General features: G+C 40.5%; 1 protein-coding gene across 1 annotated transcript in view; it reads right to left on the bottom strand.

The window, feature by feature from the left end:
• COL19A1 (collagen type XIX alpha 1 chain) overlaps window positions 1-17233 on the bottom strand; it is a 335696-nt gene that overhangs the window by 178268 nt on the left and 140195 nt on the right. Inside the window, exon 12 of the mRNA XM_045184877.2 lies at window positions 16227-16280. Within this exon, the coding sequence (XP_045040812.2) occupies window positions 16227-16280 (54 nt within the window). The remainder of the gene's footprint in view (window positions 1-16226; window positions 16281-17233) is intronic.

Genomic DNA, 17233 nt, shown 5'->3' with positions numbered 1-17233 from the left:
TCCAACTACCCCTGCTCTGACATTTTATAGTAAATAAACAATGCCAAATGCCATCATCTGTAGCCAACTCAAAATAAAAGCCAACAACAAATTTAAAGGGACAAAAGAAAATAGAATACTTAAAATCTTGTTGCAGAGAGTATGTAAAAACTATAGTCTTACACTTTAATAAAAAACATTAATGGATGAAAACAGCATCTCAGTGGCAAAAATTTTTGTAGTTGCATAGACACTTTTGTGGATGAAATTTATGGTTCTTCTACCATTACCTTGGAGTATTTATAGAACATGGATGAGTGAAAATGAAATCATATTTGAGATATGATATTCTCTTATTATTTGAATTATGCATTCCATCCCAAATCAAGCAACATATACTCTATTTATACACGCCTCTGGAGTAAAACTTGGCACCTACATATTCTGAACACTTGAGGAAACAAAATTACCAGGTCTGTGAATAGACTTTATTCTTAATTCACTCATTCATTCATCCATTTAGTCAATAAACATTTATTGTATCCAGTGTGCAGTTGCTTCCTAGCCTTCAGACTTCCGCTGTCCCATATGGGAGACGTGTAGCTTTGGAGTCCTTGAAATGTGACTAATCTGAATTGAGATGTGCTGTGAGTATAAAATACTATTGGTTTTTTGATATTTGGTAGAAAGAAAAGAATGTAAATTACTCATTAATATTTTTATGTTGATTATATATTGAAATGGTAACATTTTGGATATGGGATTAAATAAAATATGTTATTAAAATTATTAACATATTAATGTTTCTTTTTATTTCTAATGTGAGCACTAGAAATGTTATATATTTACATGTGTCTTGACTCTGTACTATTATATTTTAAAATAATATTATATATGTTCTGGCCAAGATGGAGGTGTAGGTAGAAACCCTTTGCTTCCTCACACAACAAAAAGGAGGAAAACAGCCAATCTAAAATCAATAAACAACCACAGGTGCCAGAAAATCACACTGCATGGAACTCCAACAACCAAGGAATTAAAGGAACAGTCGACCAGACCAACCAGACCAGTATGACTGGCGGACAGAGAGAACCTGCGGCAAGGCGGTGGACTGGACCATGAGGGCAGGGCTGGCCGAACAGGAAACTGAGACTCAGCTGGCTGTGGACTATGGTGGTAGCCTCCGTGGGAGAAACTCCCAGTCTCACATGAGAGATCGTTGGGAAGTGGGGCTAGAGCCGAGCAGGTGAGCTGCACTGTTCCCTCTCTGACCCCCCCACCTACCCGCCGCCCATAGGCAGCACCTCAGCGCAGCAAGGAGGGTTGCCCTGCCCAGGTGAATACCTAAGGCCCCACCCCATTACAACTTATCAGGTGTGCCGAGACAAAGAAATATGGCCCAAATGAAAGAACTGACCAAAACTCCAGAAAGAGAGCTAAGCAATGAGGAGATAGCCAGCCTATCTGATGGAGAGTTTAAAGCCCTGGTAATCAAAGTGCTCACAGAATTGACTGAGCTTCGTCGAAAAATGAAAGGTCAAGTGAAAGATACCCAAAGTGAAATAAAGCAAAATATTCAGGGAAACAACAGTGACAGAAAGGAAACCGGGTCCCAAATCAACAATTTGGAACAAAAGGAAGAAATAAACATCCAATCAGAACAGAATGAAGAAACAAGAATTCAAAAAAATAAAGAGAAGATATTTGAGGGAAGATGGCGGCAACATAGGTGGGAGCAGAATTCACTTCCCCTCAGTGCCAGGGAAATACCTAGCTGATCTGAGGAGCAGAGCGAACAGCCAACAGTACTCCAGCATATACGAAGATTAGAGACCAAAGATAGAGGACACTGAAAGATCTGACGGTAAGAAGAGTGCTCAAGGACAATAAGGTCCCCGGGACCCGGGACCGCGCGGTACAAGGGCTGCAGAGGCGCCAGCCCTGGCGCAGGGGCTGCTGCAGGAGTCCTGAGAGAGGGCCAGGCTGCGCTGTGAGCAGCCAGGTGCTTGATTGGACCAGGGGGGCTTGAAAAGGAGGAATTTCTCAAAAAGAAAAAGAAAATAGAGACACTCAGGGGCTAGTTAGAGAACTCTCGGTGGTGGCCGAGGCCCCTGGCGCCCCTCCCCCCTCCGCCCCTGGACTGCGAACGGGGAACGCGGGATAAGCAGCACCGGCGCTCACCTGAGGTCCGGTTGCTCGCGGTAGCGCGCGCGCAGATTAGCGAACGGGGCCCATACTTGAAACCCCGGAGGGGCGCCCACACCTGAAACCTCCGAGATCTTTTGGAGCAGAGACTAGCTGCTCCACCCACAGACCCAAAACCTCGGAACCGAGGACCGCGTGATTCGGTCCCAGGGCGGCCCCGCCCACCCGAGAGTCTCAAGCCCCGGACAGCTGGATCGGGCCCCCAAGCGTAGAGCCTCTGGCTCGGCGGCGGGCTGCGTGCTCACCAAGCGTAGGGCCGGCTGGATGCGCACTTCCCAAGCACAAAGGGGCTGGCGAGAGACGTAACACCAAGGCGGCTGAACCAGCAGTTTGCGGCGCGCCAGCCTCCCTAGCCTGGGCGGCTCCATCGGTCGGCCGGCTGCGCGCTCAGAGCCCAAATAACGTCACAAACCCGAAGCGGCTGGATTCCCCTGCTGCGCGCGCACGCGTCCGGAGCCAAAGCGGCTGGAGCGGCCACTCGAGAGTCCCAAGAACAAAGCTGCTGGATTGGCTGATCAACGGCCTGATTGCCTGCCAGGGACCACACCTACAAAACAGTGAAGAGTGTGACCCAGGAAGGAAGAAAAGTGAAACCAATCCTTCCAACCACCGCCTCCCGTTGCACAGACAGGACAACAGCAGAAATAACCTGAACGGTTTAAAGCCAACAGAAGATTTTTTTTTTTTTTCTTTTTTTTTTTTTCCCCTTTTTTTTTTTTTTTTTTCCCCTTTTCCTTTCCCCCTGAACTCCTTCTTCCTCTCTCTCTCTTTTTTTTCTTTCATTCCTTCTTCCTCCCATCCTTTACCATTTTTATGTCTTCTTCCTCCCTTCTTTTATCTATTTCTATGTTTTAATTTTTGTTAAAATTCCTTCTTATCTTGCCTCCGATCTTTCTTTAATCCTTCTTCCCTCCTTCCTCCCTTTCCTCCTTTCCTATTTCCTTTTTCCCTCCTTCCCATCTTTGGTTTTTTTTGTTTGTTTGTTTGTTTGTTTGTTTTTTCCTTTTCTTTCTCCCCCCCTTTCTATTTTTCCCACAGGTGCGACAACAAAACCTGGAGTGCTGAAAAGACTAGAGTTAGACCGTGTTAAACACATAAACGTCAGCTCAAGACCAGTGAGCACAGGAGAGTAAGGAGACAGCACCACCGAATCCCATTGGCATTCTACCATAGAAGTTCATATCATAAACCCAGGGATTCAGAACAAAGCAATTTAAGAAGCAGAGGCCAACAAGAAGAGCCTCACAAACAATGGGAAGACAAAGAAACAATTCCCAAATGAAAGGAAAGGAGGAAGTCTCAGAAAGAATACTAACCGAAAAAGAGGCAAGTCAACTATCAGATACTGAGTTCAAAGCAATGGTCATCAGGAAGCTCACTGAGCTCTCTGAGCTCAAAGAGAACTACCAGAAACTACAAGGAAACTACAATGAACTCACTGCAAACTATATCAACATGAAAAAGGAAATAGAAAATATCAACAAGAGCCAAGAGGAAATGAAGAATACAATTTCTGAATTGAAGAACACAGTAGAAGGAATTAAAAGCAGACTTGATGAAGCAGAGGATCGGATCAGCGAGCTGGAGGATAAAGTAGAAAAAAACACCCAGAAGGAACAAGAAAAGGAAAAGAGGCTCAGAAAGAATGAAGAGGCAATAAGGGAAATGCAGGACAACATGAAACGTAACAACATCCGTATAATAGGAATACCAGAAGGAGAAGAAGAAGAGCAAGGGATAGAAAACCTGTTTGAAAAAGTAATGATGGAAAATTTCCCTAATCTGAGGAGAGAAAAAGTCACCCAAATCCAGGAATCACAGAGAGTCCCAAACAAGAGGAACCCAAAGAGACCCACTGCAAGACACATCATAATTAAAATGGCAAATTTCCAAGACAAAGAGAGGATCTTAAAGGCAGCAAGGGAGAAAAAGGAAGTAACATACAAGGGAGCCCCAATAAGGTTAGCAACTGACTTCTCAATGGAAACGCTCCAAGCCAGAAGAGAATGGCAAAAAATATTCCAAGTAATGAGAACCAGAGGCCTCCAACCAAGACTACTTTACCCAGCAAGGCTCTCAATCAAGATAGAAGACCAAATAAAGAGCTTCCCAGACAAAAGAAGTCTAAAAGAATACAGCTCCACCAAACCAGCTCTGCAAGAGATGCTAAAGGGACTGCTTTAAGGAAAGGAAGGAAAAGAGAAAGACAGAGGAACACAGGTAGGAAATAATGGCAATGAATAACTACCTATCGATAATAACCTTAAATGTAAATGGATTAAATGCTCCAATCAAAAGACATAGAACAGCTGAATGGATAAGAAAACATGACCCACACATATGCTGCCTACAAGAAACCCATCTCAGGACAAAAGACTCACACAGACTGAAAGTGAAGGGCTGGAAACAAATTTTCCAAGCAAACGGACAGGAAAAAAAAGCAGGGGTAGCAATACTCATATCAGACAAAATAGACTTCCAAAGAAGGGCCATAAAGAGAGACCCAGAAGGTCACTTCATAATACTCAAAGGAAGAATCCACCAAGAAGACATAAACATTATAAATATATATGCACCCAACATAGGAGCACCCAAATACATAAAGAAAATCTTGGAGGATTTCAAGAAAGATATTGACAGCAACACAATTATAGTAGGGGATTTTAACACCCCACTATCAAAAATGGACAGGTCTTCCAAACAAAAGATTAACAAAGATATTGTGTCACTTAACAATACCCTAGAGGAAATGGACTTAACTGATATATACAGAGCTTTTCATCCCAAAGAAGCAAAATACACATTCTTTTCAAGTGTCCATGGATCTTTTTCAAAGATAGACCACATGATAGGACACAAAGCAACCCTCAACAAATTCAAGAAAATTGAAATCATATCAAGCATCTTCTCTGACCACAAGGGTCTGAAACTAGAAACCAACCCCAAGGGTAAAAACCCAAAACACTCAAAATCATGGAGACTGAATAGCATGCTATTAAACAATGAATGGGTCAAGAACGAGATTAGGGAAGAAATCAAAAACTTCCTGGAAACAAATGAAAACGAACTCACAACAACCCAAAACCTATGGGACACAGCTAAGGCAGTCCTGAGAGGGAAGTTCATAGCAATACAGGCCTACCTTAAGAAGTTAGAAACAGTTCACACAAACAACCTAACCCTACGCCTACAAGAACTGGAGGAACAACAACAAAGACAGCCCAGAGCAAGCAGAAGGAAGGAAATAACCAAGATCAGAGCAGAACTAAATGACATAGAGACTAAAAGCACAATTGTAAGGATCAATGAATCCAGAAGCTGGTTCTTTGAAAAGATAAACAAAATCGACAAGCCTTTAAGTAGGCTTATGAAGAAGAAAAGAGAGAGGATCCAAATAAACAGAATTAGAAATGAAAGTGGAGAGATTACAACTGATACCACAGAAATACAAAGGATCGTAAGAAATTACTATGAAGACCTATATGCTAAGAAATTTGAAAACCTAGATGAAATGGACACATTTCTAGAAAAATATAATCTTCCAAAACTGACTGAAGAAGAAGCAGAAAACCTGAACAGACCAATATCAGCAAAGGAAATTGAAGCAGTCATCAAGAAACTCCCATCACACAAAAGCCCTGGACCAGATGGTTTCACAGGAGATTTCTACAAAGCATTTAAGGAAGAACTAACCCCTATCCTTCACAGACTATTCGAAAAAATCCAAACTGATGGAAGACTCCCAAACTCTTTTTATGAAGCCAACATCATCCTAATCCCAAAACCAGATAAAGACACAACGAAGAAAGAAAACTTCAGGCCAATATCGCTGATGAACATAGACGCTAAAATTCTCAACAAAATATTAGCAAACCGCATCCAGCAATATATTAAAAAGATCATCCACCATGACCAAGTGGGATTCATCCCAGGGATGCAAGGATGGTACAATATTCGCAAATCAATAAACATAATACATCACATCAACAACAGCAAAGACAAAAATCACATGATCATATCAATAGATGCGGAAAAAGCATTCGATAAGATACAGCACCCATTTCTGATAAAAACACTCAGCCAAGTGGGAATAAAGGGAGCAGTCCTCAACATAATTAAGGCCATATATGAGAGACCTACAGCCAGCATCACATTCAATGGACAAAAACTTAGAGCTTTCCCACTAAGATCAGGAACAAGACAAGGATGCCCTCTCTCACCACTCCTATTCAACATAGTATTGGAAGTCCTAGCCACAGCAATCAGACAAGAAAAAGCAATAAAAGGCATCCAAATTGGAAAGGAGGAAATGAAACTGTCACTGTTTGCAGACGACATGATAGTGTACATGGAAAACCCTATAGACTCCACTCAAAAACTACTCGACCTAATAAATGAATTTGGCAAAATAGCTGGATACAGAGTCAATACCCAGAAATCAAAGGCATTCCTGTACACCAACAACGAAACTGCAGAAACACAAATCAGGAAAAAAATCCCATTCGATATAGCAACAAGAAAAATAAAGTACCTAGGAATAAACCTAACCAAGGAGGTAAAAGACCTGTACTCAGAAAACTACACAACACTGAAGAAAGAAATTAAGGAAGATACAAACAAATGGAAGCATGTACCATGTTCATGGATTGGAAGAATTAACATCATCAAAATGGCCATACTACCCAAAGCAATTTATAGATTCAATGCAATCCCTATTAGAGTACCCATGACATATTTCACAGATATAGAACAAACATTACAGAAATTCATATGGAACCATAAACGACCTCGAATAGCAGCAGCAATTTTGAGAAAGAAGGACAAAGCAGGAGGTATCACAATACCTGATATCAAACTGTATTACAAGGCAACGGTAATCAAAACAGCCTGGTACTGGCATAAAAACAGTCTCATAGACCAATGGAACAGAATAGAGAGCCCAGAAATAAACTCAAATCTATACGATCAATTAATATTTGACAAAGGAGGCAGGAGCATAAAATGGAGCAAAAACAGTCTCTTCAACAGATGGTGTTGGGAGATCTGGACAGCTACGTGCAAAAAAATGAAACTCGATCACCAACTTACGCCATACACGAAAATAAACTCAAGATGGATAAAAGACTTAAATATAAGCCGTAACACCATAAAAGTCCTTGAAGAAAACATTGGCAGGAAAATCTCAGACATTCCACGCAGCAACATCCTCACAGACACATCCCCTAAAGCAAGGGACATAAAGGAAAGAATAAACAAATGGGACCTCATCAAAATAAAAAGCTTCTGCATGGCTAAAGAAAACAGCACCAAATTACAAAGAGAACCAACAATATGGGAAAGCATATTTGCCAATGATACCTCAGACAAGGGCCTGATCTCCAAAATATATAAAGAACTCACACGACTCCACTCCAGGAAGACAAACAACCCAATTAAAAAATGGGCAAAGGACTTGAACAGACACTTCTCCAAGGAAGACATACAGAAGGCCCAGAGACATATGAAAAGATGCTCAGCATCACTAGCCATCAGAGAGATGCAAATTAAAACCACAATGAGGTATCATGTCACACCAGTCAGAATGGCCAACATAAACAAATCCACAAACAAATGTTGGAGAGGATGCGGAGAAAAGGGAACCCTAGTGCACTGTTGGTGGGAATGCAGACTGGTGAGGCCACTGTGGAAAACAATATGGAATTTCCTCAGAAAACTAAAAATGGAACTGCCCTTTGACCCAGCAATTCCGCTGCTGGGATTATACCCTAAGAACACTGAAACACCAATCCAAAAGAATCTGTGCACCCCAATGTTCATAGCAGCACAATTTACAATAGCCAAATACTGGAAGCAACCGAAGTGCCCATCAGCAAACGAGTGGATCCAAAAACTATGGTATATTTACACAATGGAATTCTACGCAGCAGAGAGAAAGAAGGAGCTTATACCCTTTGCAACAGCATGGATGAAACTGGAGAGCATTATGCTAAGTGAAATAAGCCAGGAAGTGAGGGACAAATACCATATGATCTCACCTTTAACTGGAACATAAGCAATAGAAGGAAAAAGCAAACAAAATATAACCAGAGACACTGAAGTTAAGAACAATGTAACAATAGCAAGGGCGGGGGTGGGGGGTGGGGGCGGGGACAGTAGGTAGAGGGGATTACAGGAACTACTATAAAGGACACATGAACAAATCCAAGGGGGAGGGTGGAGAGGGGGGAGGGAAGTGGGTTCACCTGGAGTGGGGTGAAGGGATGGGGGAAAAGGCATACAACTGTAATTAAATAACAATAAATAAATTAAAAAAAAAAAAAAAAAATAAAGAGAAGCCTAGAACCACTGGGACAACTTTAAACATTCTAATATCCGAATTATAGGGGTGCCAGCAGGAGAAGAGCAAGAGCAAGAGATTGAAAACTTATTTGAACAAACAATGAAGGAGAACTTCCCCAGTCTGCTGAAGGAAATAGACTTCCAGAAAATCCAGGAAGCCCAGACAGTCCCAAAGAAGCTGGACCCAAAGAGGATCACACCAAGGCACATCATCATTAAGTTACCCGAGATTAAAGATAAAGAGAGAATACTAAAAGCAGCAAGAGAAAAGGAGACAGTTACCTACAAAGGGGTTCCTATAGGACTATCAGCTGATTTCTCAGAACAAACCTTTTAGGCAAGAAGGGACTGGAAAGAAGTATTTGAACTCATGAAAGGCAAGGACCTACATCCAAGATTACTCTATCCAGCCAAGCTATCATTTAGAATGGAAGGGCAGATAAGGTGCTTCCCAGATAAGGTCAAGTTAAAAGAGTTCATCATCACGAAGCCCTTATTATATGAAATGTTAAAGGGACTTATCTAAGAAATTGAAGAAGATCACAAACTATGAACAGTAAAATGACAACAAACTCACAACTATCAACAAATGAACCTGAAAAAAAGAAAAACAATGAAAACAAAAACCAAGCAAACAACTAGAACAGGAATGGAACCAGAGAAATGGACATCACATGAATGGTTTTCAGTGGTGCGGGGGAGGGGAGGAATGGGAGGGAATAGGTACAGGGAAGAAGAAGCATAATTGGTAGGCATAAAATAGATGGGGAGAGGTCAAAAATGGTATAGGAAACAGAGAACTCAAAGAACTTATATGTATAACCCATGGACATGAACTAAGGGGGGGATGCTGGAGGGTTGGGGGGTGCAGGGTGGAGGGGGAATAAAGGGGGGAAAATTGAGAACACTGTAATAGCATAATCAATAAAATATACTTCAAAAGAAAAGAAAAGAACAGCAAGGGGAGAAGCTGGGCACTGTAGTCCACTCCATTGCCAGGCTTGGGGAGGAGAAGAATGGACCTCAATCAACAGAACAGTAGTGCCAGTTACTAAAGAAATAAAGAACCAAATGAATGTAGGAACTTTCTGCATGGAATCGGGTCAGGGTTTGAAAGGGATGTTTAACCATCAAAAGTTCTGTATGATTGTCAGAACTCTCCCCCTGCCCCCACTTACTTAATCTTACAGGGTATGTAAAACATGGTAAAATCCTTAAAAAAATAAAATAGAATGATATTCTATAGATAATATTATCTAATATACAACATACTGTAGTACTAGTAGAAAGTGTCATATAGGGTTACACAAAAGAACAAGTTCACAAAGACTCTCCCCTTGACCAAACTTTAGTCAGGTTCCTCTTAGCCCCGTTCTTGACGAGGCCTCAACCTTGGTCCCTGTCCTGTCCCCTACCCTTGATGTCTGAATAGGCTCCTCATCCCCCAGCTGTAATGTCCTTGGCTGGCCTTTAACAAGAAACCTGGTAAGTCAGTTTAGCAAGAATCCTCCTACCCTTGATGTCTGTTCTTAGTAATTTTCCATTTACTAACCCATTGCTCTGTGGGTTGGCTATAAACCCCACTTGTTTTGGTTGACTTCAATCTCTCTCCCACATTATAATAACCCTATTGCAACGGCCTTGAATAACATGTACTCCTTGCCATTTTAATAATTTTTTCCTTAACAAAATCAATGAGATCCCTTACGGAACTCATGTTTTAAGAGAAGGGAGACTGACAATAACCAGATTAACAGGATGAACATGATAAATGCGAAGAAAGAGAGAACCCCTACTTCATTTGGGGTGGTCAGAAACAGACTCAATATGGAGGTGACATTTTTTTGTTTCAGAAGACCCAGCTGTACAATGATCCTGCAGAAAAGCATTGTGTGTAGAGAGAACAGCTAGCACAAAAGCTCCCAAGTTGAAAGGAGTGTCCTGAGCAAGCAGGTAAGGAGCAGGAGATAAAGTCAAGGTTATCTAGGGGTCATGGCACATAGAGAACTGCAGGCCATGGTAAGAAGGATGGTTTTGTTCTAAGTACAATGGGAAGCCACTTATAGTTTTAAGCGAGGAGATGACCTGATTTGACTGTGTTTCAAAAATAAATCTCTTTGGCTACAATGTGAAAAAAGATTGAAGGCAGCAAGAGTGGAAGCAGAAAAGGGGCTATCACAGCTTTCCAGGCAAGCGAGCAGGATGGCTGAATCAGGGTGGGGTGCTAGAGACGGAGAGAAGTGGTCAGAGTTGGCAGATACTGGGAGGCAGGACTTGCAGATGCACTGGAGGTGGGGACAGAAAAGGAGGCATCAAGGCTGATGTGCACGTGGCTTACATAACTAGCCAGGAGGCTGTGCAGTTTACTGAGCTGAGAAATTCATTAAAAAGAGCTTTTCTCTCTTCTTACTGGTGTTACACTATCCACAAAGGAAGAGATGACTGAGAAAGACACCAAGTATCCATTTACTCAACAAATATTATTAAAAATCTGTAAACACGCAAGGCTAACCCCTGTGAACATATGAATATGAAAACATTAATTTTAAAAATAGAAGGAAACCAACTAACCTGACTTACAGATTAACCTTGCCTAACAAACTAACCCTAACGACAACTTCCGGGAAGGAACTTACTGACCATTGATTCAGTTAACTATCCCTAGTGCAATCAACTGTGGTCAGGAGGGGGGGCAGGGGGAACAAAGTAAACAATTAGTTACAAGTTGCTGTGAACACTGGGTGCTATTAGAGACGTATATAGCAGGAGTGAGGGGAGCAGTTCCCAGAGGTGCCTGAGTCCACAGGAGGGAGGGGCAGTCGAGAAGAGTCAGGAAAGGAGTTGCACTGAATGCATGATCTTGAGCAAGTTATTTCAGCTTCCCTACAAAATACATATAAATAACAGTTGTCCTGAATGGCTGTTCTGAGAATCATATGGTGTTAAAACAGCTAGCACATGGCAGGTACTTAATAAATACTGCTTTTACTTTTCCAGTCCAAGTTGAATGGATAATTAGTAGTTTGTTCTGTTCAGTTTTGTACTGCCTTTGACGGTATGTAACAACTGTGCTTTGACTCGGAAGGACAAAACGCAATTGAGAAGCACTGTACCGGTCAAGTTCCTACTTTCGTAGCCATCGAAGTGTGCCCATCTAACTCATGCCTCCTGTGACAAGGCACAATGTTTTTAAGGCTGTGGCATCAGAGTAGGCTCTGAGAAACAGAGTGGTAATGCTTTTCTCAAGTGCAATTTTTCTCCTCCCGTCACATGGGTGCTGCTATCAACGGTTATTGAGTACTGGGAAGAAAAAGACACGGCACTCACCATAAAGCATAAGAAATCAAATGGAACAGACTCTGAATTCAATATTGAATAAGAGTGGCATCTATTTTTCAAGATTCTCAATAAAATTCATGTACATAAAGATTCTCAAAAGCACAGTAATTGGTTCTGTATGTTATGCAGAGTCAGGACTTCATCCAAAGGCAAGAGGAAAGCTGAAGGACAACATTATAACCACATTTATAGAGACACCTATAAGTGGGTAGACTATGAAATTAATTTTTATTGGAAGACCTACTCATATGTAGCATTTTTAAAAATCTAAGATGATATAAAATGTTATTTGTTGAAAATTTTAACCTACTAATTAATTCTGTACCCATCTTCCACTGACTGCCCCTTATTCCCTAGCAATGGCACCAACTGCTCCAGCTGATACAGCAGCTTCGTGGTTTCAATGCTTCTGTATTCAGTATTACAGATTGCACTGGTATAAGGAGATTAGCATTATTATGTTAGGAACATCAGATGCTGTAAGTCTGATAGGAGATGCAGACGAAGAGACTAAACTCAATGACTGAAATCTACTTTTCTAAGATTATATAACCTCACAAAAACAAATAAATGAAAAGCTATTTCTATTAGAGATGTGTGTTTTATTTAACACAATTTCTTAAAATAGCAAATGTTTATATAACTCTTACTGTATGTGAGGCACTGTTCCACATGCCTCATATATATGTCCTATAATAAAAAAAGCCTAAGAGTTACATGCTATTAATATTAAAATCCCACTGTGCAAATGAAGAAACTGAGTCACAGAAAGAGTAAGTCATGTACTAAGTAGTGACAGTCTGGCAGTGGCCGAGCTGGGGTCTGAGCCCAGGTAGTCTGGCTCCAAAGGTCACATTAACAGCTTAGTAAGACTCCCTCTCACGTCTGTTCTAAGATGCCATTGTTCAGTGCATCCCACAGTAGGTCACAATCAAAATCATTTAATTATAAACTAGAATGTCTGGAAAGCTGCGATGTAGTATTTTGAAGGCTAAGTTCTACCAACTCAAAATTTTGACAGCTTCAGTATGTTTGGCATGCATTATTTAAACTATACATTTAGTATGCATTATTTAAACTGTATGTGTTTATTCCAATACCTTTAGCCTGATACTACAATACCTGGAGGTCAATACACAGTTACACACACACAGAAGGATGAACTTAGAAAGATATCGGAGCTCTTTTTTTCTTTTTTTCCTAATGACTAAGATCTGCTACTGGCATTTAGTTGGTGAGCCTCAAGGATGCTAAACATTCTGCTCTTGTGACACAGGCCCCATGGCAGAGAAATGTCTCACCCAAAGCATTTGAGAAAGACTGGACCACTGCATCCCTTTGAGAAAGACTGGACCACTGCATCCTCCCGTTTATATACAGTTTCCACTTTCTAAAGTGAGCTTGAGCATTTTAGCACTGAAGAAATCATTCAAAGATACACTCACATCAAGATACATGTAATATGAAAGAATAAAGAGTATAAAAAGGCTTTTTATTCATTTAGTAGGAATATTAAATTCTTCTAATTTTCTCTGACTTGGAAAGTAGGGGGCGTGAGCTGGCCCATTGAATTGATTACTATGCAGTCAACAGAATATTTCCAAAGTTATAATCCCCATCATGACTTGACTTCAATTCAAACTGTAATAGCTATTACAACACCCTTCATTCCCCAAGAATGTGTACCTGCATTTATTGAAATTCACAGTAAACTGTCAATAAATGCTGAATGATTTTAGTTTGCATAGTCAGTTTATTTTAACACTGAAAAATAGACAATAACAAGTGTGGCATGATTTAGTGGAAAAATAAAGGGATTTTTCAGTTAAACATGTAGGGTTAAATGCTAATTTTTCCATTCCCCAAAAGAAAGTTGCATAATTCCCAAGCTTTATTTTGACTCTGAAACAGGCTAGTTAGGCCATAAAGCTGGGGTGAGGATCAAATTTCAAATATCTCATGAAAACAAATGAAGGACTATATAGCACAAGAGACCACCGCCACCAAAGATACAGTAACAGACCACCTGATTTTTCATTCCTAGTGACAGTAAAGGGGTAGGAGGAGAGCTTCCATTACTTTCCTGATTTCTCCTTAGTCATAACTCCTAAATATCTTTGGCAAATTAGGGAAAGAAAAATACTATTACATATTAATTAAGTAACCAAGTGAGATAAGTTAGTTACTGAGCCTTGCTATGCTTTATGATGTACCTAATGAACTACATTAAGTAATGATGACACGAAAGAAATAACACCCCGTGACTGGGGACATGGGAAGGACATTCCCAAGGCCCTTCTCAAAGAGGAAAGGTCCCAGCGCTCACCAGGCTGCAGGCTCTGTCCACAAGCTGGTCTCTTCAGATTTGGGACTCATGCAATAGCTGCCCGAGTGTCTGGGCATGTAATGGGTGTTCAGATACATTTGCGTATCAATGGGTTAATTCTAAAAATCCAAGTCACCTTACTTTCAGATACCTTACAATTATTTCCAAATCTCTAAGCTAATGTGAATATATTTCAGGTTCCAACCCCTCAAGTCTCCTTCTAGTTTTATTCTAGTATTTGTGAAAATTCTTTCTCTACTTCACTTCTAACATTATCTTAGTAAACTTCTAAAAAATATTTGTTTTGCTGCTCTATCTCAGAGAGCCCACATACACGTAGCTTGGTCATCTTTTGCAACAATATAGTTAATTTCTTTCAACACTCTTACATTTCCTAGAAGACAACATCCTTTCTGTAATGAATGGTCAAACCCTTGGGCTATATTTGAGTTTTCTGTGCAATCAAGTACCAAATTGTATATATGAGTATTTTACCTGTGTATATCACCATTTGTGCCTTCCCTTCTCTCTCTGTTATCCTACTTCAGGCTCTAATTACTTATATTTTAGACTATTATAATAATCTCTCAGTTTTTAAAATGAAACACGAGCAAACAATTATTGAGAACTTATTCATTCTAAACACTTACTAAATACTGGAGATTTCAAGAAAAGCTCTTTGCTTTCATGAAGAATATGATAGACACAAAATACACAGGCAAAGGCCCCAGTTCTCCCTGTTTTACAGAGCACCCTGTAGAACAAATCTTCACTTAACCTGGATTGGACCACATCGCCCCTGCGCTCAGAGGAGGAAGGGCGAACATGCGCGTGCACAGCACTTTCCCAGCACGGGCTCCAGCTGTTTATTTTCCTCGCAGTGACTCACATGTAGCAGGAACTCCAGAGACCTGAAGGAATGCTTTCAATTTCATTGTGCTTTTCAAATCTGTAATCTTAATAATCTCTTTGCAGAAGTCACAGTGATACATACTTTAGAACCTATTCCTAGTTCATCCCTTTACAAGCTCTGAGCAGTGATTCTTCTCAGCTAGTGACAGAACTGGGACACAAACTGGGCTCCGGCTTTCCGCTCCAGACCTTGTACCACTGCACCAGGTGCCTCCAGGGATGGGGTAGGGAGGTGCATCACAGGGTCCGTATAAATGTATGGGCCCACAGCTGTGGTGTTTCAGGTCCCGATGTATGGTAAGGAGGTAGAGAAGATACACAGGCTCCTCTTCCTATAAGCCATTGGTGCTAATCCCCATTCTCCCGTGTATAAAAATGACTTTAAAGGGGAGAGGAAAAGGAACGAGGGTTCACATTTCCCTTCCTTTCTTCCCTTGCTGTTCATCACGGTGATCCTACCTATAAAGACCCCTCAGTAGACAGAGATTTGGGGTAAGATGAAAAGTGAACCCTGGGGAAGAACACAGGCCACGGCAGAAGGAAGAAGAGAAAAGACAGAGAAAGGAAGACTAGAAAAAATGCAAGCCAGAAACAACAAGGAAGAAAGGCCTATTAAGGGTGACAAGTATAAAATCCAGTTGACACTCGAACAACAGGAATTTGGACTGCATGGGTCCATTCGGACACGGATTGCTTTCAATAAACACCTGTACTGCTGCTGATCTGTGGTTGGGAGTCTGTGGATGTGGGGGGCTGGCTGTACACACTGATCTATGCCATTTCACACCCAGTACTTGAGCATTCAGAGATTTCAGTATTCACAGGGCTAAGGCGAGAGGGGGCTGTTGTGAGTCCTGGAACCAACTAAGTCTGGGGGGGGAGTCAAAACTTACATGTAAACTTTTGACTGTGTAGCATTTGGCACCCCTAAGCCCCACGTTGTTCAAGAGTCAACTGTATATACAGTCAAGGAACTACCTGTAGCGAAATTAAAAACACTGTGCCTCTACAGAGCAATGTGGAAAACTGCCTTAATTCTTATGGTTCAATCTTAACAGCATTAGGTAGCCAGTGTATTTCAGTGGCAAAATGTAAAGACTCTTAGGAAAAAGAGAGTTAGGCTTACATCTTGTCCGTTAATGCCAGCCAGACCCGGATCTCCTTTTTCTCCTTGTTCACCCTAGAAAGAAACAATTTAAACAATGAAAAATATTACACATAAGAACCTTTACTAAGGAAAAAAGCAAGAGTTACATTGTTTGGGTATTTATAACTGTGATTACTTTGCTAATCCCTTGAGAGAAACATTTATTAAAAAAACAATTCTAGTTCTAAAACCAAAGAGAGGTTTAAAGGTTCAAAGAAAAGCTGCATAAAAATGATCAGAGTATAAATAAACAAGGATTATTTATTTGCTTTTATAAGAAACAAGGAAGTTTCTGGAGGGCAATTTGATAATATATATCAAGGGTCTAAGAGATGTTCATTTCATTTGGCTCTGTGATCTCACTTCTAAGAATGTATCATAAGAAAACAATCAGAGATGGAAAGTTTGAGGCACCAAGACATACAGTTGCACTGATATTTATAGTAGTAAAAAAGAGAAACATCTTAAGTATCCAGTAATTTTTAAAAGTATGATACATTGATACAATGGAATATGATCAGCCATTAAAACCATGTTTATGAATTTTATTTTAAACTATAGGAAAATTCTCATGATGTAGAAAGTAAGATACAATTATTGGATTGACAAATTCAGTGAATAAATGTTAACCAGTACCTATTTTTATAACTTTAAAGTTACACATTTTTCAAATGGCCACTAATACCATTGCTGATGACATACACCTATAGTGACACATATTATCATGTCCCTGAAAGGTATGTACTTTTATTGGTAAGCCCTGCATATTGCATATCTATAGAATGATTGATTTTTTAATGCCTGTTTACTTGTCTACTTACTGTGGGCTTAGAAACAATATTGGAAGAAAACAACCCAAACAATAAAAGTGGTTGATCTATGCATTCTGTGATTATGGGTAATCTTTTCCCTTCACTATACCCTTCAGCATTTCTCACTTTTAAAAACAGTAAACATGGATAATCTGTAAATCAGTACAGTGTTTG

The sequence above is a fragment of the Desmodus rotundus genome, chromosome 11 (assembly GCF_022682495.2).
Source record: "Desmodus rotundus isolate HL8 chromosome 11, HLdesRot8A.1, whole genome shotgun sequence".
Classification (NCBI taxonomy): domain Eukaryota; kingdom Metazoa; phylum Chordata; class Mammalia; order Chiroptera; family Phyllostomidae; genus Desmodus; species Desmodus rotundus.
This window is presented reverse-complemented; position numbering and strand designations above follow the sequence as displayed.